General features: G+C 39.9%; 1 protein-coding gene across 2 annotated transcripts in view; it reads right to left on the bottom strand.

The window, feature by feature from the left end:
* The window catches only part of TPH2 (tryptophan hydroxylase 2), a 56612-nt gene that overhangs the window by 5300 nt on the left and 23885 nt on the right, over window positions 1-27427 (bottom strand). For both annotated transcript variants that reach the window (XM_068999176.1, XM_068999172.1), the window contains exons 8-9: window positions 23606-23732; window positions 3805-3900 (exon numbers count right to left, since the gene is read on the bottom strand). In XM_068999176.1, coding sequence (XP_068855277.1) covers window positions 3805-3900; window positions 23606-23732 — 223 coding nt within the window. The remainder of the gene's footprint in view (window positions 1-3804; window positions 3901-23605; window positions 23733-27427) is intronic.

Here is a 27427-nt window from a genome sequence, read left to right as displayed (position 1 = left end):
ATTTTTCATTGTCTGAAATTTTAGTCTAAATACTAAGTGGGGAAAAAGATTTCAAGGTAATCCTATATTTATAGGCTGGTGCCCACATTTCTCTAGCTTTTACAGTTCTTTTTTACTAGCGCTATTAACCAGATTTGTAAAGTGGAACAGTGTAGCACAGAAACAGGGATGACTGAACAAGCCATTCACTCCTCTAGACAGCCCAAATATTGCTCACCATTTCTACCCTGCAAATAGACTCATGTATTTCTAGAAATTTATACAAATTATATATAAAATCGGCCACCATTTTATTTCCTGTGCATAGTGCTGCATTGAAAAGAGAGCTAATAGGGACAGCAGTTGGAGAAAGGCTTTTCTTCTTGCTCACAAAAGTATATTAATAAAAAATGCCTGTGCACCCTCAGTAAATTTGCAGAGAACACCACGTTGGGCAGGAGCATTGTTCTGGTGGAGAACAGGAAGGCTCTGCAGAGGAATCTGGGCAGGATGGATTGATGGACTAAGGCCAGTTGTTGAGGTTCAACAAGGCCAAGTGCCAGATCCTGCACTTGGGTGCCACCAACCCCAAGCAGCATTACAGGCTGGGGGAAGAGTGGCTGGAAAGTGTCCTGGTGGAAAAGGACCTGGGAGTGCCAATCAACAGCAGCTGACCATGAGCCAGTGTGTGCCTAGGTAGCCAAGAAGGCCAATGGCATCATGGCCCGTATCAGCAATAGTGTGGCCAGCAGGACCAGGGCAGTGATCGTCCCTCACCACTGGTGAGGCCACACCTCAAGTTCTGTGTCCAGTTTTGGGCCTCTCACTACAAGAAAGACATTGAGGGGCTGGAGGGTGTCCAGAGAGGGGTGGTGGAGCTGGGGAAGGTTCTGGAGCACAATGATGAGGACCTGAGGGAACCAGGGTTTGTTTAGCCTGGAGAAAAAGGGACTCGGGGGAGACCTTCTCACTCCCTACAGTTACCTGCATGGAGATTGTAGCCAGGTGGGTGTTGATCTCTTCTCCCAAGTAACAAGTGACAGGAGAAGTGGAAATGGCTTCAAGTTGTGCCAGGGGAGGTTTAGATTGGATATTAGGAAAAATTTCTTCACTGAAATGGTTGTCAAACATTGGAATAGGCTGCCCAGGAAAGTGGCTGAGTTACCATCCCCTGGATGTATTTAAAGGGTGTGTGGATATGGCATTTGAGGATATGACCTAGTGGCATATTTGGCAGTGCTGGGTTACCAATTGGACTTCATCATCTTAGAGATCTTTTCCAACCTACACTTTTCTATGACTCTAAAGTCAAGGTAAGAAAATTCAACATTTCAAGATCTGCCTTCCTAGTGACAGGGATACGTAAGTATTTGAACTTCTTCTATGGGCCGCAGTCACCCCTGTGTTAAGTATGGCAGTAGTTATTTCTGAAAGGAAATAACTTTCTGTCTTCACTCTGACACCTATGAGAAGTACGAGTGTTGCATGCATGAGGGGGAGATGTCATGGCCATGCAATCTGAGTCTCCTATTCATCCCCACTCACCACTGAAATAGCCAGTGTTGTTCTCATCATTTTCAGAGCAATTGCTGCCATCAATAAGGATTTCAGTTACAATCAGAATACTAATATAATCAGGATCTCAACAACAGTCTACTAGCATGACTTTTCAGACACCTTCAGGTCAAGGAAAAAATCTACCCTCCCAGTAGGTGCTAGGAGGGAGATTGCTTTCCCAAAAAACAGTAGAGAGTGACAACGGCTTGATGCAAGGCTGTGTACCAAAGTCATGGGTGCCCAGACTGTCTCCTTCCTAAGCACCTGCCTAATATATCTTGTTGAGAAGAAGCACATTCATGCCAGGATTGTGGTCTAGAAATGGCTTCTCCCATGGTCATTTTGTCAGAAAACTTAGTACTTTTTTGCATTTTTTTCCTTAATTTTACCTTTTTTTCTACCCTGGAGCACGCTTCCACAGACTTTCTGGAGATTTTTCACCTTATCAGTCCCTTCATGGAGTCTATGTCTACTTGTTGGTGCTGTTCTGTTCCCACAGCACACAAGGGCTTAGTTTCTCAGTAACTGAAATGTCTGACTTAACTAAGTGTGGTATATGCAAGATCTGGTGAAATTTAGTATCTTATGATACACAAGAGGTCAAATCAGATGATCTAATAGTCCCTTCTGGCATCATATCCACAAAATATATATGTACTGTAATAGAAAAATATATAATATTATTGACTTATGGCAAAATTATTATGATATATATCTGGGCACAACACTGTAGCAGATCAATATAGTCCATTAATGTGCAGATTATTTAGCTTTTAGTGTTGCTTTTCAAAAGGATTATTCTTTGTATTTATACTCTGAGTTTACTGCTGAGCAAAGAACACAGGTCTGGGATCAGAAATGTGTGGCACCAAATACGCAGACTTGACAAGAATAATGCATTTGTTTATGACATTGATGGTAGAAGATTTATTATGTTCTTGACTATTCATTTCCTCTTTCTTATGCCCTTAGATTTTGTAAATGATGTGGTAGGCATTTTCAGGGTCATCACCTAGCGACCTTAACTGTTAGTTTAAATAAAAGGCCTGATTCTTTACGGAATCCTGCAGAGTTTGGGGCTCAGCACTGAATGTTGCTGGGCCAAAGGAAAACAAGTGGGATGTGTTCATCTCTTTTCATTTAACCATCTTTGCACTGTGAGCATAAAGCTTTGCCAGACAGATACAGAATGCTTCTGTGGCTGAAGTATGCACAGAACTCAGAGCAACTCTAATGCAATCAAAGAAAAAATACTGGAGATGGTAATTTTCATCAAATTTTTTACTACTAGAAGAATAACAGTCTTACTAATGAGCTTCACCACAACTATTCTCAATTACAGGTAAAACAAACAGCAAAAAGGGACTGAGATACTTCTATTAAACTGCCAGGTAGTTCACTGAAAGCCAGCCCAGGAGGCTGGGAAGATGTTTAAACACAAATAAACAATAGATATATTGCAAAATAGTTTTCAATACTCTTCCATATATGCTTTCTAAATCCAAATGTTTACCTGCAAAGCCACCAAGAGTTCATTTGTGTCCCCGAAGATAGTACTCTTGCCTCTCTTTACCCTTCCCTCCTATTTTGCTAACAGAGAGATGTATTATGTCCCAAAATACTACAGTTGTGACAAAATACCTTTTACCTGTTCCCTATGTTTTCTGGGCATAAAAAGAGGCAATAAATGATCCACTACAAGTAGTCACACCATGCAAGGTGAAAGACTTTCATCCTTAAAAGAATAGGGCTCTATGTATTGTCACACAGGCAACTTTCAACATGACTTTATATTCCTTAATTTTTAATATGAGTAATCTACTGAATCAGGACCTTAATGAAAGTTGTTCTTTTCATATCAATAATTAAGCCACTCAAGTACACTGGATTACTTAGAACAGAATCATGTCTGATTTCTAACACTTATTTGTGGGTATTAAAAATATGTGCTTCTCATCCAAACAAAGCTTTTAGAGCCCAAGGCACTCTTACCTGTTAGAACCCTTGAGCCTCCTTTTACAAGAATTGAAAATTCAAACAGAAATCACTTTTGTAGTTTATAGTTGCTTTGGTACTTTGGGCCTCACAAGTCCATTTCATGCTTCAAGTGCCAGCTGATATTTCAAACACAGCTTTTTAGGTCAATACCATATTTTAAATATAAGCTTTTTATCTTGAGATTTTAACTGTTATTTGAAAGTCGATATATTTATATCCAACTATTATATTGTTAAGATTAAAAGTTGTCTATGCTTTAAGGGTACATACCTTTAATTCTCCAATAGAAGACAGAAGTCCTGCCCCATAAGCACGCAGTTGTCCTTCTTGCTTGCAAAGGCCAAATTCAATCGTAAAGAAATAGCACTGTAAGATATACAGATATTCAGAAATAAATAGAACAGTTGCAAACAGGCACTTCAGCAATAACAATCAGTACCATATTCACTTGCTTGTCCCACTTCTGTAGAATTACCTATTCTGAATATAATCTCAGATAAAGTATTTTATTGCTGCTAAGTAATTGAAATGTCATGTTCAGCAGTAAGGAAGCTTTGCACAAAAATTTGAGATTTTGTTCTTTGTCTGGGCACCCAAGCAGTTCACAGGAATGGCCAGTTAGGAACAGACAAGGCCAGTTAAGAACAGACAAGGAAGATCATTTTTAGGTATCAAAGGTGCTGATAGTAACCCACGGAGATTTTTGAAACCTTGAGAAATAAATGAGATGTGTTAAAATAAAATCCTGCAAGGTAGTTGGCATGACTGTCTAGGAACATCTGAAGATCTCTAAGATCACTCAGTTTTAAGCTCAAGCTGATACCTCTTTAAAGTCTGCAGCATACTTAAGTGCTGTCTTGAGCTAGGGTGAATTTAATTATATGTATGTGCTTAACAGCCTTCTTGAGCTGCAGCCTTAGTCTTCACTAGATTTTACTCTGTCATAAATAAAGAATGAATATGGTATTTAGCTTCTTAAACTGCAGAAAGAAATTTATACTCAGTCAAATGAATTCACTTGACCAATGAATTCACTTGAACAATTACAATTGCTCTTTAGGTCTACATTCAATCAGATAACGTATCTGACCCGTAAAACAGATGACAAACTGTGAGAAGAGGTGCTAAACCAACATAACAGTACTGCACCCAACTTTGCCGTACTCATCCAACAAAGTTAAACGTTACAAATTAGGAAGATCATAAGAAGCACCGACGGCCCACTGTCCACTAAACGCAAAAGATCATGGTCCCTTCTGCTCCTAAAGTACTGAGTCTTACTTTGTTTTTTTTACTACAAATCAAGATTGCTTTTTGATATTAGATCAAACAGTTGAGATTAAGATAGTAACTATTTCTACATATGAAGGTTTTAGGAAGTTGAGTTCAAACATACGAAAGTATTGCGCATCTATAAACACATATCCCTGTACATGTTTGTGTTTATTACGTTATCTGACAGTTTCAGGTTTGGTGCAAAGGGGCATAACTATACTGAACCTAGAAGATTTACATGTCTTTGCAGGAGATATGAATTTAGGATAAGAAAAAAACCAATATTTTGGACTAAATTTTAAGTTTTTTAAATAACTTCAGAATGCATCCTAATACAATGATTTTTTTTCCACTCACTTCCTCCTTAACTCTCAACTCCTCCAGACTGAGTATCATGTTAAATGTAGAAGACCAGAAATTAATTAAAGTTCAACAAATCTTTAGAAATTCAGAAATTATTAATTGCTTAGCCTCATAAAAGTTTCTGTAGATCTAGTGATTCATACAGCATAGCACTATGCAGAAGGGCATAATAAAAAAAAAGAATAAAAACATGAACCCTGTGTCTGATCCAAAACTTCTAAGTCAGCTGAGAAGAAGGAACAGTTGCAGAGACTTCAGATGTCTTAAGTCAGATCCCATCACAGCAGTCAAACACACAGATATCCATGAAGGGAGGTGAAAGTACAGTATTATCAAACAAAACAAAACAAAGAGACAAACCCAAAAAAATCAAATTTTCACCTCGGCTTTGCTATTGACTCAGGTAAATCAAGCTGGCATAAAATTTTTCAGTACATCCAGTGAGCTGATGTCACCACTAAGGAGGCAGCCAAGACAACAGGTTTCCAAAAATGTTGTCTCAGGGACAAACAGCCAGCTACACAAAATAACAAAGGCATCACAGAAGTAATGAGTGAAGCTGAGAGACCTACCACAAAGAGTACAAACTTAGCCTCCCTGCCTAAATATTTTGCCAGAAGAACTATCAGTAGGCCACAGGCCTGGTTGTATACATGCTGACACTGTCAGAAACTAACTACTCAGCTTTACACTTAAATCCCACCAACATCTTTGAAATCGCCCCTCTCTTCCTCAAGGCTCCTTAAAGGAACCTATCAGATAGTGATGTGAATGTTTATGCTCTGACAGACATACAACAGGATTTGACTCCTGATAAAACACAGTGATCATGCTCACTTTCATTCTTAAAACCAACAGCAGCTAAAAAGCAGTCAGGTGTTTGTCTGTTTTAGATCTGTAAGAGCAGAACTTTGTCCCCATATGTGGGGCACCTTTACTACTGGCCTTTCTTAGGCTAAAGAAGACCAAACCAATGTCATGCTGCTGCCAGGATAAAGTCAAATGCCCACTTAGCAATCTATAGGGCCAGCAGAGGGAAGGAAGAGAAACGTTCTCCACTCCTCTGAGGATGTGCATTCCAGGGGATGGAAAGCGCAGAAGGCAGAGAGCTAACACAGGTGCAGGAGAGAGCAATCCCTGTTGTCCAGGGTGAACTGTATCCTGTCCATGAGACAGGTAGGACTTGATTCCACTTCCTCCTTGATGGATAAACAGTACTTAGAGAGGGAGCTTCTTTTATATTAGTTCAAGAGTTATTATAATTGTTACTGTTATAAAAGGGAGTCATATTTATGAGCCAACACTTGCTGGTGAGAGCCAATCTTTAGTATTTATAAGACTTATACTCTCAGTATAACTAAAAAATAAAACACATAAATGGCAATATGTCTGCCTACTACTAACTTGTGGTATCAAACTACAGCATTAAGAAAAGCCCTTCAAATTAAAAGCTGATTTATAAATTTGCCATATGCAACAACTACAATTTAATCTGTAAGAGAGCCGTGCTTAGCCAAGAAAGTGCAAAGCTCACCCAATGCTGCCATCTTCAGATCATTAGTCAGCAATACACAATCCCCCCACCCGTCTGCTCAGACACACAAAGGTGGCTCAGTGCACTAGAGCTTGCCGGCTTTGGCAAGTTGTGTCTCAACCCTACAAACATCGAGGCATACTGATAGGGAGTTCAGATATTAACTATATAGCGACACGTTTTATAGACCAGACACACAGATACCCCAGTAAATGCCTTCTTTGTATGGTAAACTACAGTTGTGATACCCTATATTACACACAGGATAAGCGCACTGGAGTGGGAATGACTGAACAAAGCAATGGCTGTCGAAATGAATACATTTTTTGAAGCCTTGTCTGAAGACAAAGTTGATTATTACACTGCTGTTACATGTAGGCTGGTGAATGCAAGCACAAACAGGGGTATCCAGGCTCTCCTGCTCTGATTTCAAATCTTATACCTGTCTCTGGCATACTCCCTAGACTGTGGCCCCAGATACTTGGTTCCTCTACAAACTACAGCAATATCTGGTTATCTGTCTTTACTTTCAGTTCCACCTCATCTTTGGGGTGAAGTGTGGATTTGATACAACCTATAGATCTAGGCTCTTGAAGCAGGAAAGGTGGCTTTCCATATTGTGTAAATTCTGAAGTTCTCAAAGAGTTTTACACTAAAATGCTGCTCTGTTCGTCAAATCAGCAAAATGAGATGAAGAATCGAAGTGCCAAATGAGGGATTAGAAATAATTTTTATAACAAGTGACATCAGTCAAGACTGTGCCAGGAGCACAAGACAGTGTTCAGTATGATTTTATTCTATTTCTCTTATTTTTTCAAAAATATATGAAAGATACTTTACAGTCATGCTCATGAAACATTATCTAATGGGTTAAAAAATTATTCCACAGATGTATAGAGGAAAATCCAATTAAGGGCTATAAAATACTAATATAGCAGATTTCTTCCTTCAGAGCCCTTGAATCAAAAGTCAATGGCAACTAAAGCAGTACATCAGGAAAATACCACCGTATGGCTTTAGACATACACTGTCCTGCAGATGTCTGCAATTTGCCTGTGTCAGAGCCAAGATACTGGTGTAGCTTCTCTGGCCAAGTGTATGTGTGATTTCAGGAGTCAGATCGGTTGTCCTGCTATTGATAGGAAAGATACAGAGAAGATCAAGCCCTGGCAAGCTCCAAACCTGGTCTCCGGTTAAGAAACAAGATAAACACAGTGTCTATTCTTTTCATTCAGATACTGCCCTGCATTATAAACTGGACTACCGAAAGAAAAAGAAAAAATCAGTGACAGCTATGACAGCTAACAGAAAAAATCGTTATTCGAGGGTGCTTAGATATTTTCAAAGGCAGGAAAAAAGGTCTGAAAGGCTCAATTCTCCTCACCTGTCTGGTTTGTAAGCCTTTGAAAATCCCTTCTCACACCACATCATTTTGCATTTGAGAATCTCCCTCCTGGGACCTGTGCAAAGAGCTTGTGCATGGTGTTGAGTCCCAGAGTCACAGAGTCAGTAGTACAAAACCTGACTTTTTCATAAAAAGGCCTTTCAAGCAATTCCACTTTGCTTAATTTTCTTATGGTATAGCTGGAGACTGACACCTGTGTTCACTTGGCAATTTTCAGCATGACGTATAGTATGAGATTTTATCTGTTCCCTAAAAGTACCTTATAAAAATGTTGTCAGGATGAGTCCTGAGAACACCAAGCATGTCAAAAGCTGATTCACTTGTGCTCCCTGCCACAAGGGGGGAAGAATGAGAGATTGTGTAATTACATGATTGCAATCCTGGTACATGGGCAGAAGACTCACCACTACATGAACAGCCAATGTCATGGGGTTACAGCCCCAAGCTGACATGTAGTAGCACAAACAATCACTTTATATGTATATAAAATTAGCTGCCATGAAGACAATACAACTATTATTATATGTAAGTAATTGCAAGACCAGTGCCAAATAAACATCCTTAGGAAAATGTATTTACCTTGTTTCTACTGGATTTCATATTTCAAAGGATATTTGAATGGACCACTCAATTCAAATGCATGTGATATCTCCACAACATGGAAAGATTAATTCATTTTTCTTTAGGAGTCCTTTGATATTTTAGCTCTAAAAATATTCACCTAGAGATTAAATCTCTCATATAGTTGTAATTATCTCATAAATAAATAATTATATACAATTGAAAGACTGTTAAAAATCCCATTGTTAGAAATTAATCCTAAGAATTAATGAAATAAAAGTGTTTTCATTTTCCCTGTAAAAGGTGCTCAAATTGCAAGCAACTCTCAACTCAGAAATATATGTGGATCTCATTTGTGTTTTCTATCTCCGTTCAGAGCTGGTGTAAATAAATTTTTGAATAGTCGCTTATTTTTCAATCTCAAAGACATCAATAGTCATAAAAAAAAAAACCAAAAAAAAAAAAAAACCAGCTGGCATTTTACATTTGACTGAATTATTCAAAATTCACAGTCTGTTGAGTAGTATCAGGAATGCTCTACTACAAGAAACAGATAGATGTAACACAGGTAACCCAGGCAACTAGCCATACAGCCCAGTATTGGAGCCCAGACCTCAAGCAATACCAGCTATTTGACAGCTATTCATGTGGGAACATTACTGAGTAGAAATGCAGGGAGATTTTTGAACAACAAATAAATCTCATGATGAGCTTGTGAACAGACCAAAAGCAGAAAAGGAGTAAAATTCAATAGCTAAGTCTCATTATAGATGATTCACCTACCTCCAACAAAGGCAGTGACCCTATTCACAACCAACAGCACTTCTAAATTAAAAGAAAAAAATTAATTCTTCAGATTTACCTTCTTGAAAAACTTTGTTTAGTCTGCCACTTTGAAAAGCATTTAGGTTCACTGAAATGAGGTTTCCTTCGGGGATTTCAAAGTGAATATATTTAACAATAGTCTCGTTTTTCCCCTCATCTGACTGCTTTGCATTCAGACCTTTCACTAAGGGTGAATACTTGGAACAATCTCTTTATAAACAATAGTTTGAGTAGATGTGGTGTTGCTCATTAGAGCACTCTGGGATAGATGCACACCAGCCTTCTCATTTCTGTTGACAGTCACAGCACACAGTACCACTGCATGCAAATTCCTCTAACGCAAGGCTTGCCATACTCAGAGAAAGCATGGCCTATAGTGAGCTCAGGGGGGCTTAACCCCTTGTGAATACTTTGAAATTATGCTCGTTTTTTCAGGAGTTTCCACAGGAAAAACTCATAATGGTAACCAAAATAAAATTATCATCATGAGTTTGTAAGGGAGCAGAAAATGTACCTCAAGCAGCACGAGTAAGGAGATAACAGCATACCTCCAACACTGGGGAGCCCAACCAAAACAAGACAATGTGTATGGCAGCTGCCAACCTTGCAGGTGAAATATGACTTCCAGAATAAGACCTGGAGAACGCTCCTACTAACAATTTTTTGTCTCTTGAGAGAATATTTCTGTTGCTCACTCTCACATGAAGGAGGCTCTCTTGCTACTCTAAAAAGCAAGCAGAAAGAAGGAGGATGAAGCACTTCTGGGATTATTCTGCTGTTGCTAAAGAAGTTAGTACCCACATAGATGAAGTCACATAATATCCCACTCCATGTTTGAATTACTTCAAAGTAATCTGAACTTAGGTTTGCTTTGTGCAAAGATGATGTCTGTCCAGCCCACTCATTTTATCTTGGTTGAAAACCTTGGAGTCCTTTGGAGGTGAAGAATCAGGAACCTCGACACTTACGCAGAAAGTCTGGTGTTTCCTGGCAAGGCAGCAATTCCCTTCCACCAAAGCTAGTGGCCACAGAGATGGTGCAAAAAATCAATGCCCCAAAAAACACACTTGCCTGAACTTGCTCAACGCTGCCAGAAAAATAACTCCTAGCTTTTTCAACATAATTAACTAACAGTGCTGAAGCTTAATATGCAGCCAAGAAGATCACTGAAACTAGAAACTGCTGCTTAGATAATTGTTAAACATGTCATTGAAGTCCTAATGCTTTGCCCTTCCTATTTCCTCTTTCCTATCATTTGACTATTATATTGAACAACTTCTAAAACCTGAGGGTTTAAGGTTTATTAATTTCATCTGGAGTTATTAAGAAAAAATGATGTGCAATAATGAGCCCCTTCCTTTCCACTTTATTTTACAGCATATAACACAAATTCACGTTCAGTGCTCCCTATTTTAGCTGAAGTGAGTATTCACTCATTTCTTTTTCAAGCTGTTGGTTCAAATTTCAGTCATCCAGAGACTTCACACAGATAACATAACAGGGACAGTGAGGTTTTTTGATGTATTAGCTGGGACTAAAAGAGATGGCGTCCTCTGAAAGTCAAACTAAAAAGAAAAAAAAATCAAAAAGGAAAAAGAAAAGCTGAGCAAACATATCACTGCTGTCCAACCACACTCTTCAGTCTATGACTGCCTCGTATGACAGGCTTGGTTCACTAAGATCTTTCAAAATTCACAGGCTGCAAGCAGGGACTATCTTTATGGCTTTGCCATTCCTGATTTCCAGATCTTTGTGCTGCTACTCTTACAGATGAGGACTTGGCATTAACACAACCTATCAAAGCAAGAATGGTCCTGATGTTATAGGCAACAAAGGCAACCCATAGTGTTCTCCTCAGCCTTGTGGCTTATGCTGCAGCTTGGAGAGTATGATTCCTGCAACAAAGAGCCAGGGACTTGAACACTGACTGGAGGCATCACACAACTGAGAGCAAAATTTGGAATAAATACACATACAAAGAGATCTTTATCCTTTGCCTGACAGCATACTCATTTTATGGGTCCTTGACCCCAGAACTGTTACCCCAAACTGAGAATTGCTTTGCTTAGAAGAATATCCAGAGAATAGACAAGAACCACCTCAGACAGTTTTCTTCCCCCAGCATCCAGAGCCAGAATCTCTATAGAAGCCTAGGAGAAGCCTCTCCTCAATCCTCAGAACACATTTACCACAGTTACCTGTAGACCTCAGCACCAGTCCAATATTGTTTGTCCCTCTCTAAAAAGACCATCTTCCACTCCATGGCAAGCATGCTAAGCAGGAGGCTCAGGAGAGAAAGCATTAAGTTGCAACATTCCATGAAATACCAAGAAAACATCTTCAGGCTGGGGAGACAGAGTTCATCCTTTTGAAAATGCTGCAATGCTCCAAGGAAACCGCAAAAGGGGAAAACTGGCACAGGATTCTCTTCCACTTATCCTGGGAGAAGCTTTTGACAGACTGGTAAAGTAAATCCACAGATTATCAAGTAGCAAAGGTGAAGCAACTAATCACAGTACAGGCAATCCTCAGTTTTAGAAGCAGGGAGTTTACTGAATCACTGCCCTGTGCCAGTCCCCTGTCAGAATTAATTACTGCAAGCTGTGAGGCCTCTTTAGTAACTACCCTTGGCCAGCCCAGAGACAGACCCCGGTGTCCTCCCTAGCAGGCATTCCCCTGGGGAAGGCACCAGGCTTGTGTGGTGCTTCTCATGATGCCATTCCCCGAAGCAGGCTGTGTCCCCACTAATTGCCAGGCCAATTACTGCCTATGATAGCTGTACTGTAGGGAAGGATGCAGGAGAGCCACTGAGCATCCCATGCCATTTTAGCCAAGGAGGGGTATGAGCTTCTTGTGTACATGATCAGCTGCAAAAGTCCTAATGTATCTACTAATGAGGGGAGGTTATATCTTCAGAAAGGGGAGCAGAAAGGGTCTCAGAACTTTTTCAAGTTCTGTAACTGGGGGGGCAAAAACACATTGAAGAGACAGGGACAACTGGCCAGTGACATTTTAAAACTCTAATTTAAAGGAAAAAATGCACTATTTCTTCACAGTCATATTAATTTCAAATTTATTTCTGAAGAGCAAAAATGGTTAGGACTTCATTCCAAAATTACTAGGATCCACACTAATTTTCTAAACATTTTGAAAAGAAAATCAAGTTCTTGCATCTATTTACTGAAAACTGATTTAATAGCTAAGACTTGTTTTCAAACATCACAGTTTCTAACAGCAACACTGCAATTAAACTCAATGTTCTTTTAATCACATAAACGCCAAGGGACTCCCAAAAGCTTTTGTGACTCTCAATGCATTAGCTCAACCTGCTTTTCAAAAAAGAAGCAAAAAAGATAGGCATAAGCACAAAAGTGTAAGTTCTATTCATGTCAAGCTGACAGACAGATCAAAGAAGAAAAGTAGCTCAGGGAATTTTAAATATCTATTAATTTTGCTACTAAAAATATATCCAAATTGAAGATGTTTTTCACAGCCCCAAACAAAATCTTTTTCAAGGATAGTTGAGCACCTTCTTGCAGCACCCTGATTTTCAGCAGTGAGGGCATGTAAAATGAATCTATCATAACCACAGAGTAGCCAACTGAGTCACCACTGACTTACTTGCCAGCAGTGTGTAAACACAAAGCAAATCACATGAATGTGTAATCAGCAAGGTGGAAAAAATAAACTGAGCAGGTACCTGTGAGCAGAGAGATTATGGCTCTTCACTGTATCGAAGTCAAAGGAATTTACAGGGCCTGTGGTCTGGAAGTGGCTTACCAAATGTGAAGATCACTCCAAAATTGTCACTAGTGATGAGACTCCCATGGATATGCAAGAATTCTGTGCTTGTATAGGTCCTAAATTCATTGCACATGTATAGTATGGATCTGTACATAAGTTAATATGCTTATTCAAAGCTGAAAAATTAATCCTATAAAGGTGTTTACATTCAAGAGATGTAAAATGTCTTGTTAAACTATAATTTTAGCTACTTTTATGTAGTCAAACTATATAATTATTACAATTACAGCCTACTGATTCAAGGTAGGGAACAAAAATCTCAAGGGGAAAAAAAGAGTAATATGCTTTACAGGAAAAAAATTATAATCTGTGAGTACCCACTCTTTCCAGCATGTCTTGAAAAAGCTCTGAGCTCAAACTGCTTTATCTAGCACTATTAGTAGACGCCATCTTTATGAATGTCACAGTTATGACCTATAGAAAATTCTCTACAAGGTACAGACTATATAAAACTTACAGCTAATAACTGAAACAAGGCTCCCCAGTCTAAACTAACGCTATGTCTGACACAAAAGCAAACTAACAAGCAGATAAGAGCGTGGAGGTGTTGTTCAAAATGTGCCCGAAAGGGCACCATCATGGTGAAATTCTGTTGACCTTGCACTGCAACAATTTCAACCACAGCTGGAACCAAACTAAAACAACCAAAATTAACAGCCATAAGGCCCTTCTCTGTAACCTTCTCTTTGGCTTCAACAATGCTTTCAGGTTTAGAGTATTTGCTTTAACTTTCCAAAATCATCAACAAATAAAAGATCAAAAACCTTTACGCAATAACTTCAGAAGGCCTGCTAGATCTAAGAAGTAGCTAACAGAATTTGTTGCATGCTGTACCACACGAATTTAGACAAAGCAAGAGACAAAACTGCAAAATCGTGTCCTCCAGAATCAACATCATCCCCACAGAAACCCGTATTTCAAAATAAGAGGTTTTGGCAAGTAAATTATAAATATTAATTTTACAGCAACAAATTCTACTTTCATTTGGATGTGTACAACTCTACATCTTTTAGGAGATAGTACACAAGGAAATGAGGTTAGTATTTAGCCCACAGACCTAGCTCATTGAAAGCAATGGCAAACTGCCCCCTGGCCTTCAGTACCATCAGCATTGGACCTATAAATATATAATTAAGCTATACTTGCAAAATTATTATGGTAAATCACCCAAAAACATCTCAATTAAAAATTCATGGAACCATACTCCATCCAACACTTTGATGCCACTTGATAGGAAGGTGATGACAGGCATAAAAACCACTTCCAAAGTTGCATCATTAAGTCATTAAGCCCTGGGCATAGTTAGCTCTCTATGGATGCCAGCAGTATTTTGTCTTACTTCCTTACTTTAATCTGTGCATACAAAGAAAGCACTCAAACATGCTGGGTGAGATAATTAGACTGTACACATGAGGTATGTCCACTCCTGTGGCTGTGAACATTAGGTTATGATCTGTTCAGCTCTGTACAGGTACATATTTTAAGACTCTTTCCATATGATACTATTTGGGTTATGCATAATAGCTAGCAAAATTATTTACTGAACTATCCCAGACAGTAGAAAGAACAGTGCATGGTTTGAGAACTTCAGTGAGGCTGAAGTTCTGGAGTGCTGTGTCCAGTTTTGGGCTCCACAGTATAAGAGAGACATGGAGCTCCTGGAGCAATTTCAGCAAAAGACTATGAAGATGACTCAGGGACTCAAAAGCATTCTTAAGAGGACAGACTGAGGGAGCTGGGCCTGTTCAGCCTTGAAATGAGACAACTGAGAGGGGACTTCATCAATGTCTACCAGTATCTGAAGGCAGGGTGTCAAGAGAATGGAGCCAGGCTCTTCTCAGTGGCAACAGGAGGCAACAGGCAGAAACTGATGCACAGAAGTTCCACCTGAACTCGAGGAAGAACTTTACTGTGGGGGCAACCACACCCTGAAACACTTTGCCCAGAGTCATCATGGAGTTTCCCTCACTGGAGACATTCAAGAACCATCTGGAATACAATTCTGTGCAATGTGATCCAGGATGACCCTGCTTGAGCAGGGAGCTTGGACCAGATGGTCCATTGTGGTCCCTCCCCACCTTACCCATTCTGTAACACTTGGACTCTGTGATTACACATAACTGTTTTGTTTTCTGCCCGAGTGCAGAACCTCTTGGCTTTCTTCTCCTTATGGGGTCACTGACCCCGGACATGAGGGTTGGGTATGCAGGGTAGCAGCCATGGTTGCATGGCACAGTGCAGCAGGATGCACAGATCCCTGAGAAAAGGGAGCCTGGAGCTGGCCCACCCCAACACCACTGTAGGTCCCAGCCAGGTAACCAGGCAGCTGCATGCAAGGAGCTGCTCCAAAGAGACCCCTCCCTGCAGTCACCAAAGCTATTTTTGCACAGTACTCCTCAGCTGCTCTGGCTCCATGGAAGGCATGGGTAAAGCCAACTCCTCCACCTGCATACCCACAGCACAGACATTCCCTCAGTCCTAAGCAAGACCTAGACATGGCTGAAATGAGCTGCCGCATTCTAACTCCTTCACTTCCCCATACACCTGTGTGCCACTGCTGGAGGATGTCCACAAATTATTTAAATAATATGTCACAGTGTGAACGATACCTACACAGAGCCCAGGATTCTCCCTTTCCTTCTACATGCTGGTGAAAGCACAGGGGCAGTCAGGAACAGCGGTAGCAATATATTCCAAACCTTTCCTTTATTGCTTCCCCCTTCCCTCCCTCCCCACCCACATTTAAACCTTTATTCCTGCCCCTTATGAGTGATTTGTTAGTAGTTGTTACCCAAAATGTTTGTCTTATTGTTGCTCACTGGAAGCTTATGCTGGGTACTTTCTTTTGTCCTGGTTACATATGTTCTATAAAAGACACCTTATGCCTTTTTGCTAATATATTATCAACTCTAGGTCAAAAGAGAAAACAAATATGCAAAAAATCCTATCAAAATTCATAGACTCCTTTCATCCATTCCTCAACCTATCTCAACTGGATCCAACACAGAATTGGCAGATGCTTGTCACTTGCATGCACTCCTAAATTCCACAATTTTTTCCTAAGCTATTTTTCAGGCTCACTTTCATTACTACTGTAGCAGAGCAAATGTTCAGAGTGTGAGCTATTGAACTACTGGCAAAGATTACTACTGCAGAATCTGCAATTTCTTAATGAAAATGAAGTTGGTTCTGAAAATAAACAAAGGTAATTAGCAAGCCAGTGCTGTGTGAAATTTGCACCATTCTCTTGTTAACCTCTATGTCAAAATGTATTAGTTGTGTGCATGAAAATTTGCATTTGCAGTTCAGTAACCTCACAGAGTATGATCTAACCACTTTTGGAAACAAAACGCTACAAGAAATAAAAGCAAACCCAGTCTCTGGCTGCAATTTGTTATTTTAATAGAGCCTTTTTCTTTAACATTTCTAACAGCTTTGGGCTTGATCTTCATAAATCACATCCTGTCTAAAATGAACTATATTATTTCTACAGTAAAATTTCTAATTTCTACTCTGCTCCCAATTAAGTCAAATTAGTTCTCTCTTGCATCTAGCTTCCTCATTACAGGGCTGTGCCCAAGGATACAAATTTATAAGTACATTATAGAACAACTCTGTTTCAGTTACTTGTAAGCACAAACATGTCGGTTAGGGCAACATGAGATCCTTTCAAGATGCAAGTTACTGACTTGACCAACTGGGCACCCTCATAGCAACAGGTGAGCCCTCTTTCACCTTCTTAATATGTTGAGGGACAAAGCACAAGATGTTTCTTTTCGAGATTAACACATCCTAAGCTGATGTACCCCTTTCTGATCAGAAACTGGAGGGACTCATCCTTGTATGGCGATGCAAGATGGATCCACTGAATCCTACTTTCCTTCTGCATCCAGGCTATTTCTTTCATCCCTAAGCAACAAATTGTGTCAGCTCTACAACACCAGGTCCACTGTTCCTACCATACAAAAGGCCCCTACTTCTATAGCAGATATATCCAAAACTGACTTGACTCCACAGTGCTACTCTTAATCAAAACTCAGGTTAGCGTTCTGGGACTGAGATACCCTGTCTCTTTTTCAGTTCTAGATGGAAAGGTGGAAAGGATTCAGGGAAGGAGTAACATCTGCAATAGCATGAGGAGTGACTAAACAAACAATTGGTTCCCAACCCAGGAAAGAACTAAGCAAGAAAATGTGTTCTGTAGTCATGATGGCATATAGAAGCCTACAGGGATGACTTGATCACTCTCTCTTCATTTACAAAAACCTAGTAGGAATCAGGTTAAAAATAACAAAATGAGACAGTTCACCAGACAGTGAATAGTTGAGCCATAGAGCTCATTGCCAAAGTTACTGCACGTACTAAAAATTTACGTGTCTTCAAACATAAACAGCTGCCTCTGGACAGAAATCCTTTCAGGATAATTAGATACATAGAAGCCATATTTGTGGGAACAAGAGTTCCCCAAGTTCCTCAATGGTGAGAAGCTTGGAAAATATTTGAAACTAATCAGATATGCTCATCCAGTTCTTTCATCGCCTCTAAGCAACTATTTATGATGGGCACAAGTCACCAGCCAGGGCCCTGACCAGCACAAGAATTCTTACAGATCCAAACCTGGAAAAGGACTCTCCAAACCCAGAGTAAAGGCCTGAGCAGACTGCCACAATTCCTGCAGAAAATATTGAGCATTATCTCCCAATTCCAGCAATGGAACTCTTCAATCTGGAGTGCTAATTTAAAGTTGGTTAAGTATCTCTGCTGATATTTTTCTTCTTGTGCCACAAATCTCTGACAGAATGACTGTAAAAATGCACTTCAGGAGAACAGTGCAGATTCTAAAATATTAAATATTGATCCCTGGAATCTACAGTGGGTTTTTTTTCCCATTTACTCCTGTTTTGTGACACATGTACTATCTTTTCTGCCCACCTTTTTGATTATGCATAGGAAGGACTTTGCATCAGTGCTTCAGTGACTTTATTGAAAAGTATTGCTGAAAGAAACCCTTAAAAATGGAGACCATTACTTTTTATTAATTCCTTTAGAACATTTTTCAGAGCAAGACCACAAATTACAGAATTTCTTAGAGCAGCAGTCAGTCAGGTATCCCAGCAATACCTCACCAAACAAAGTAATCCATCAGTAATTGTCCTTACCTCCTGATTCAAACACACTTGTGTGACTTTGTAATGGTCAAGAAAGCCACAGCATTTCATCAGCTTCCACTTCTGCTTCTTGTTAAAGTTTCAGGTTTCATACTTGGACAATTTCCAAATACGTCTGCATGTAGGTGGTTTTGCCTGGTCAAAGGCAGGAATAGAAACATTGTCCAGGCCATCTACTGATGAACAGTACAGATCATAGTATAGCAGGACAATGTCTGTCTATAGTGATCCATCATACTTGATTTCAGCTTTAGTATCCTAGCTTTTACCCTGGGAATTGATTCATGTCCCTTAAGTGACAGACAGCCCAAATCAATGTGATTTCATGTCTCCTGTAAGTCCATCAAAATTTACTTAAGCAGTTTTAAGTCATATTCACTCCCAGCTCTTCATGCTGCATCTTTATTCACTAACTACAGGTATAGTTGGAAGTAACAATTTTGTAAGAAATTCCATTATGTCACCACTGGATTTAAGGTACTCACTGTGGTCACTCTTGGCATCTGTCACACATACATGGCATGCAACTGGGATACAGAAAAAAGACTAAGCAGAGATTGAATGTTAAATTCCAGTATGCTCAGTGACTGCCATAGCTCTTGGGCTGTAATACCATATTTCAGTTGGCCAATACACAATTATTTTTGTGTGTAGAATAGCTTCAGCAGGGGAACTGGTCACAGGTTTACAATGAGGGTCAGTTCCCTATCAATCATTTCACAACTATAAATGAGAAACACACAGGCAGTCTTGATTTTTCAGATGTACAGTGGGAATGTTCGAAATCTCAAATTTTCTTTTCAGCTCCATTTGCTCATCCATGACAGAAGACAGTAAGTCAGTTCACAAACTGTACTTACAGCCTAGCAGTACCAAATAGCCCCTGTAGGAAATCTAATCTGTTGTTTGTGAAGATGAGAGGCTGTTCTATCTAGTGAGACCATGAATGCTAAGTCTTTCCTAACTTATTAAATCCTACTCAGTCTTTATCCAAAATGCTCCCATTTTGTCCATTCTGGTTATCTCCTCAGGAAACATAATGGAGAATTTTCCTGAATTATGTGCCAGATCTTCAGCATGGGAAAAGGACTAGAATGACATCAACAAGACCAGATAATATAGATTCTAAGGGAAGACAGGCAAGTAAAGTCACAAGAATTAGCACAACCCAGAGAGGTGGTTCTGAATGTTGTTTTTAAGCCAGTATATAATTTTAAAATATTTTGTGTGTGATACATACACAGATAAATTAAAGTTAGCTTTAGAAATTAACTATTGGCCTCAGTCATCCTCCAGGCAAGGTAAAACCTTTAGATTCATAACAAGCCTGAAATGCACTTACAAGATCTCATCACACACAATTCCTTCAAACTTAAAAGCAATTTTTGTAGTTTTCCACGTAAAGGACAGCAAGAACTAAAGAAATTTCTTGATTTCTACTGTCCCACGCTGTTAAAGTACAAGAACAAATATTACCAAGAAAGATGAAAAGATGAAAGTTTTACAGCTCTAAAGAACTGAATGTTTAAATGTAACTGCCAGTGAGAAATGACTGGGGAAAAAACTTAGTGCAACTAATTAGGCCCTAATGACCAAATTCTTGGGTGGAAAGATTTGGTGATAAACTGCATCAAAAAGACACCCTGCTAACCTCTTTTCTGAGCTGCCACCCACTGAATTTCACCTACACAAACACATCCTATACAAACTACATCTAGAAGGGGCAACCTGAGCTGTGCTGAAACAACTTAGCAGGAGTCAGGAGTCATTTCTGCCATTAGCAAGGCAGGCAGGTTCCTGCCTTAGCAACTTGCAGTTTTACAAAGACAGCTCCCAAGTCCACAAATTACAAGATAACACTGAAATGTAAAACGAGAAGTACTTTTTGGTACAATTTTCCTGACAAAACCTTACGTTATGTTCTGTTAAATGTTGTAAATTATATACTATATAAATTAATTGAAATACCTCATGTCAAGTCCTCTCTATATTTTATGGTTTGATAGGTAAGCAGAAAAGACAGCCTTTTTTATTTCTGTACTATGTGAAAATAGAAAGACCAGACATGCTGAAAAATCAGCTCAAAAGCAGTTTTAGAAAGTCAATCAGAAAAGGACAAGATATGAGTAATGATGACGATAAAAATTAGAACCCAGATATGCATGGCCAATATTGTATTTCCTCAACCACTAACTGCATTATACCACACTCCATAAAAAAAAGTGGATGGTGCAAATATTTCCCTCTCTTTCAGTAACATAATCTCAGTCACCTTTTTTTTTGTGTCTTTCCTCTTTTCCTCTAAAAGATTGTAAATGAAAATGGAATCTCTCAACAAACCACTACAAACACAGTCTTTTAGGTCTTTCAATATTCCACTCTCATGACAAAGCAGAAGCAATTTCTTTCTTCTTTCCCCCATCTGACTACGAGATCCCAAGAGGATGAAGGGAACTTGCATACTGTCTTTTCAGCTCTCTTCCCCTGCTGGTCCACTCTTCTCCCTCCAGCTGGCCAGCACCAGGGCCCCTGCAACTCTCTCCCATTTAATTCCTGCCCTCAGTGGGGCTGCACAGACATGATTAATTGCAATTTACCAAACACTTCTAATCTGCCCAGGCACCAGGCTCCAGCTTGCTCTATATCCAGTGTGTCAGCCCTGCAGGGACAAAAACCTCAGAAGTTTCCTTTGCAGCTAACAGGGCACAAAGAGCAGATCTATCAAAGCTGATACACAGTGTCTTTTGAGAGCAGAATAGAGAAAAAGATTATGAAATCACCTGTAATAATTCTTCTCTTTCTGGTCTGAATTCCTAAGAGGTGTTTTCTTCTCTTCCTAAAGCCATTGTCCTCCCTGTAATGGCTCAGCACTTAATGTCACTATCTTTTGAAACAGGTCATGCTAATGGCAAGCTTGCTTTGGGCATATTGATTCAATTCATTAATATGCATACTCTCTCTCCATTTGTTTCCCTATTTACTTTGAAGTTGCCTTGTTGGAACATGCAATGCTTTTCTGTGTTGAGACTCTTGGCTAGCCTTTCTCAGCTTGCTGCGTCTGTCTGGTTTTAATCTCGGATGGAAATGGGACTGAACGCGGCAAAAGTTAGTCAATGGCACCTCAGGTGACATTTGGTGCCCAGCTGAATGAATTTCTTGGCCTCCTCACCCTCACTAGTGAGAGATATTCTTTCTACTTGCTCTCAAGTTGGCTGTTTACATTGCACATTTTAGGGCAAGTAACATCTCTGTATTTGTCAAGCATCTGCGCCAGGGGAGCACAGCCCCTCATTGTGCTCCTACAAAAAATAACACCACGAGATCCTTTCCAAATGTCTCTTCCACCTGAAAGAGCTATTTCCAGCATGGGAGGAGTAATCAACTTTGACTCAGATATCAAATTCTCAGTGTGATAAGGGAAAGTGATTCAGCTGTCTTCTTTTATTTTTTGCTTTGTGATTCAGGAGCAGCTCATTGTTCAAATGACACAGTCAGTCATAACTGGGAACTTCTGTGGGGGGGAGGAGTAAAAGCATTTATATAATATTCACAGGTCACTTTATATTAGTATCTCTACCCAAAAAGACCAGTACCAACTTTGTCCTCTGTAATAGACCCATGTCATCCAAGGTTATTTTGGGGTGAAATATTTGGGCATATCATTTTCCTCAAAGTACTTACAGGGACAGCCAGTTAGGTGGTTTCTCCTGAGACTGCATGTTGTGCCAAGGTAGGTCTGCTTCCTACTAAGTCCCTCCCAAGCAAATGTGGAAATACCCACTCAACTTTCATGATTTCTCCATACAAGCAACAGTTTCTTCTCCACGGACATCCATTAGAAAAACCAGGAATGCACCCTGAATCATGTGAGAGGAGTTGGCCATGAGCAAGGTATCGAGCCTGTCTAACTAAGGAGTGAAGCCAGTTTGATTAAATTTAGTGGCTTCTTCTGGAAGGCTACAGGATTCAAATCAAGCAAATGGGTACAAACACCTTTTTTGGCAGATAGGACTCTAAACCTCTGCTAAACCAGTGCATCAAAACTTCTACAGTTTAATTGAACCTAATTTGACTCCACATCCAACACTTATTTCCAAGCCTTTAAAACCCCACTGCGCTTCTTGTATAGAAAAGCAGCAGTATGCTGCAAAAGTTCTAAAGTAACCAATTCCACTGCTCAAAGAATTTTTCAGAAGATAAAAAATGTTTAAACATGGAGCTTTTTAAATGTGCAGTTTTTTTAATCCAATATAGTTCCTTAAATTATTTGCAGCATTAGTTTTAACAGGATCCACAAAAGGAAATACACAGTAAGTCAACACAACTGAACAAAGCAAGTGGTAAAGACCAGTGGTCACTAATTTGTGTCATGATGCAAAGAGTTGCATTCAAGTTACTGGAACATGGCAATAGAGCAGGGCTCACAGGTGGTCAGGAGCAGAGAGTCATGACAACTTGACAGGGTCCCTCACACAAAGGCCATGAGGGTCCAGTAGCAGCAGCATCTAACAGCTTTAACACACAGACAGTTCACACTGTCTGCTGGCTTGTGTGCCTCACTTGATGCAGCATAAAATCCATCTCCCAGCTGAGGCACTTGGTCTTGATCTAGATCTACTGCTGCACAGCCTTGGCTTAGTAACAATGCATTCTCCAAGGGAAGCAGCAGGCAAGGGTGCAGTGTCATCTTAAAATCCATCACACACTGCAATACAATTAAGAGCTGCAAAACTGAACAGTGAGTACAGAAATACCCGTGCTAAGAGCCAAAGTGGCCACCTGTGGAGGAGCTAATAGTCTAGAGATCAGAGCACACATCAAAATGTTTTAGGTTGGGGTTTTTTTCCAAGTTTACCTTTCTTACTCGTTCCCAGCACCATAAAGCAGACAAAATTCATCTCAGCTAGCCCTGAAAATTGGTGATTATTGCAAATAAAAAGTGAAACTGATTACCTAGTGTGATTAGCTTTGGTCTTCTTAAAAACAATGGAATTACACCTAAAGCTCTGTGATTGTCACATCATAGTCACCTGGAACCTGAAAATGTAGTCAGCTCTAATAAGACAATGCACATCAGTTCGTCAGCTAAAAAGGAGGAGAGATGAGAGAGTATGCCACAAAAAGATTTTGACTCACAGTGGCTAATTTCTGAACATCTTCATCAGATGCCCCCAGTGAAGCGAGTCCTATCTCTTGCGAAAACTGTGCAAATTTGGGATCAGCAAGTAGAGGCACATGTCCCAAGAGTTCATGGCATGTATCCCTAAGGGAATGGAAATGAAAAGAGAGTCATTACAGAAATAAATTAATTAAGCAATTATTATGGTATTAAACATAAGCCATTTTACATGGGTCTGATCCCTACCTGAGAAGTCTGACAAGGAAACGTGGTTTTTGTAGTGTAGTTCTTCCCATGGTTTCTATGTGTAAGTAGAAACACACACATTTGCTTCTGTTAAATAGGCTATATGTCATTTAACCCCAGCTGTTCTGTGATTTGCTCATCATTTCCAGATTGAGTGGAAGAGCCTGATCACTACTATCTTTCAGACTTGGTGACATGAAGCCTGAACTGCCCAGAGGAAAGCCAGATGTCTCACAAGTACAGTTTTCAGCTTTTCTCTCCACATGAATCAAAATCCAACATATTCCCTCTTCCTCTTCTCCATTCCTCTTTCTGTACCTGGGTAGCACTCCACATCAAACATTTTGCCACTTGCCCCCAGAAATTTGGGGAAACATTTACAGAGGTTTCTGCGTGCTTAATTTCTCATTTAGTCATGAGATCCTGCAGCAATTACTGGGTACTCTTTTGTTGTGCAGTCTACTTTTCGGCAAGCAGATTTCAGAAGAAGCAGAGAATCCAAATAGTTTCAAAAAGAACAGCTGTTCACATCTGTAAGTGCATTGTTAGTCATGACAAAGTGCAGACATAAGTGTACAAGAAACTGCTAACGGAAGTGCACATGCATCATCTACAAAAGCTTTCAAACAATTCTGAAAGTTTTGCTGCATTTGTTCTCAGGAAATAATGGACTTGGTAGTAAAGTTCACTTTAAAAATCCAATCTGACATTTCCTTTGCTTTTGTCTCTTCAAAGACATTTCTCTTTTTTTTTTTCCCTAAGCTGTAAACAAATGTTTTAAAGGCAGGGAGAAAACATCAAGTTTTCTGCCTTCTATCCAAAATCCTCCAATTTGTCTTTTATAAACTATTTTTGTTTGAAAAGTCACAGAACATGACATTTCAGATAAATCATGAACAGAAAAACAACCCTCTATATCATTTAAAGTCTTCTTACTCAGTATCTTCACCAAGAAGTTTGAACTAATAATGGGTAGGTAGACACTCACAAATAGAAGTTTCTGAATATACAAATGAAGATAAAAGTTTTGGTATCCCTAGTTTGCCTCACCAAAAATGTATCAAATACAATTCCAATACTGGAGGGCCACATACAAGTCTTCCTTCTCAGTCCAAATGGTCTCCCTGACAGATGCAGAGCAACTTTTGCTCATGTTACAGTCACACTTTTTGGTGAGTCAAGCACCACTCTGAAGTTGTGTGTGACAAGTTTGAGCCAACTTCATATGTAATTCATTGAACAAGACCCATAGCCTAGGTGGTAGTCCCTTTCTCATTGGAACTCAGACTGAAAAAAATGGTTAGCTCTTCATGCCTCCATTTCTTTGTTCAGGATGTGGTTTGCATCATTTGACTGGATAATCATCAAAGCTAAAGACCCTTCTTTAATTAACTCAGTTCCAGTCACAACAATTTCTTCTATCACCTCCTGCAAAATTGAGATCACTAACAATGCAAAGGACAGCTGGGAAATGTAGTTTGCAGTCTGACAGACACACCACTTCCCAGTGCCAAGCAATTCACTGGAGGAACATGATTTCTCCAACCATCAACTTCCAACATAAAAATGGGCCACAAAGCCCATTCTCTGGGTGCCCAGCATACCAATTCTTACCTCCACTGAGCAAATGGACACTAATTGCTGAGCATCTGTGCTACACTACATCAGTCCAGACATATTTAGCTTTTTGTCAGTAGTTCAAGCAGAAGCCAAGAAGCTACAGCGCAACTGGCTCCAACTTCCTGGCTCCAGGTAAGCACACTCGTCTGTGGGCAGGCTTCTACAGCAGCATCACTACTACTGGCACCTGAGCGAGCGTCTACATCTCCATTTGCCTGTGCTGAAGCCGCAAGCCCCAGAAACAAATAAGCAAAGATGACTTATTCTCAGTTTGTGGTAGTCTGTTAACCCACTGTTTTCGTGATGCCATGTTCCTCTTCCCGCTCCCCCCTGCCCTAGCCTTGGCCACTCCCTCGGTTTCTCCCTATTCACTCCTGCATCCCAACCCCGCCCAGGGACCGCGCCTGGGCCCCTGACAAAACCCCCCCGCACCCAGACCACGAGGTCTCTCTGTCTCTGGGGATCGCAGGGGCAAGATGTGATTAAAGTCCTCTCAAATCCCTATGACAGACCCTTCTCGCCTTCTTCACCATCACTGGCTGTAACGCTGATAGCTGGCCGGAGCAAGATCACGAGATCGTCCGAAATGGACTACAGGATGTGACCGGGTCGCATTGCCCTAAGCAACCTCGCTGAGCTCTCAGGAAGCTGCAGCCTGCTAAGCTGAATCTAGCGACTACACCACCAGTCCTGCACTGGGACACATGGTCTTTTTTATGTTCACCCTTGCAGACAAAATGAGAACAGACAAAGCCTAATCCCATTAACTTGTCTCTCTTGGCAAGGGGAAGAGAATGAGGAGGCAGAAGATATTTCTCTCATGCCTTTAGCTTGTAGATTCTTCTACTGCAAAGTAGTATTTTGAATGTGCACTTATAAAGAGGGGAACTTGAAGCAAAAAGCTTATGAACAAAAAAAACCAAATACACAAAATCTTTCAGGCAGAAACATGAACCAGCATTTGCGATTGTCATTGGTGTCTCTTAGCTTTGCTGCCAGTCTGGCCCTTTGTAGATAGTCTAAACAATATAATTCTTCACGTAACTACCAAGGCTTGATTCTTTTGTTTTGTCTTATTCTGAAAATAATTAAGTTCCTTTAATTTATTCACACACATTGCTGAGAGAAAATAAGATTTTTGTAATGCACTTTTCACGGCAAAAGATTTTTCTTGGAGTAAATTAGTTGGTAGAGCAGAAGAAATCTACATAGCTCTGTGAATGTTGTAGAAACATAATTAAAATCAGGAAGAAATATGTTTTAAAATGCATATGGTAGTGATACAGATCAAACCAAATGAACTCTCTAATTTGTATCTAGCTCTATAGCTTGTGTGTTAAACCTGATGGAAAGCCCACTGAAGTCAAAGGGAACACTTTTACCAGGTTTATATCATTGAAATGCAACATTCACCAGCCAGGAACCTGCAGCAAACCTCATTATGGCCCCATATATCAACCAGGAGATCTCAGGGCACTGCAGCTACTGCAGAAGATGAAGAGCTGTCTACTCAAAAAAGCACCAGGCTTTCACTCTACACTTCCAGTAACAGTTACTATGTGTTTTATGTTATGGAAAAACCTAAACACATTTTAAAAGGGATTTTCAAAACTTTCCTGTGGAGCTCCTGATAGTAAGTTCACATTACTTAACTAATGTGAACCAGTAGGTCTGCAAGAAGAGAGTATAACATCATTAGAAAATAACAATTTAAATTCTCTGTTAGTCCTATTTAGAGGTGTTAAGACCATAACCTGTATTTTAAGTTCAGCCCAAATAAGGAATAAAAGCCTTCATTCTAATGCAACTGTTGTTATTACCCAGTGACTTGCCAGACAGCATGACCAGAAATGTTACAAAAAAGCAGCTGCCATTACTACTAAGGATCAGCTATGATCCACTGCATAATTCTGAATGTAAGCAGCGTCCTGAAAACTACAGCGTTCTCAAATACACAAATCAATGAACCAGAG

Source organism: Aphelocoma coerulescens, chromosome 1A (genome assembly GCF_041296385.1).
Source record: "Aphelocoma coerulescens isolate FSJ_1873_10779 chromosome 1A, UR_Acoe_1.0, whole genome shotgun sequence".
Classification (NCBI taxonomy): domain Eukaryota; kingdom Metazoa; phylum Chordata; class Aves; order Passeriformes; family Corvidae; genus Aphelocoma; species Aphelocoma coerulescens.
The sequence above is the reverse complement of the archived record's forward strand: the minus strand, read 5'-3'. Positions and strand labels throughout refer to the sequence as shown.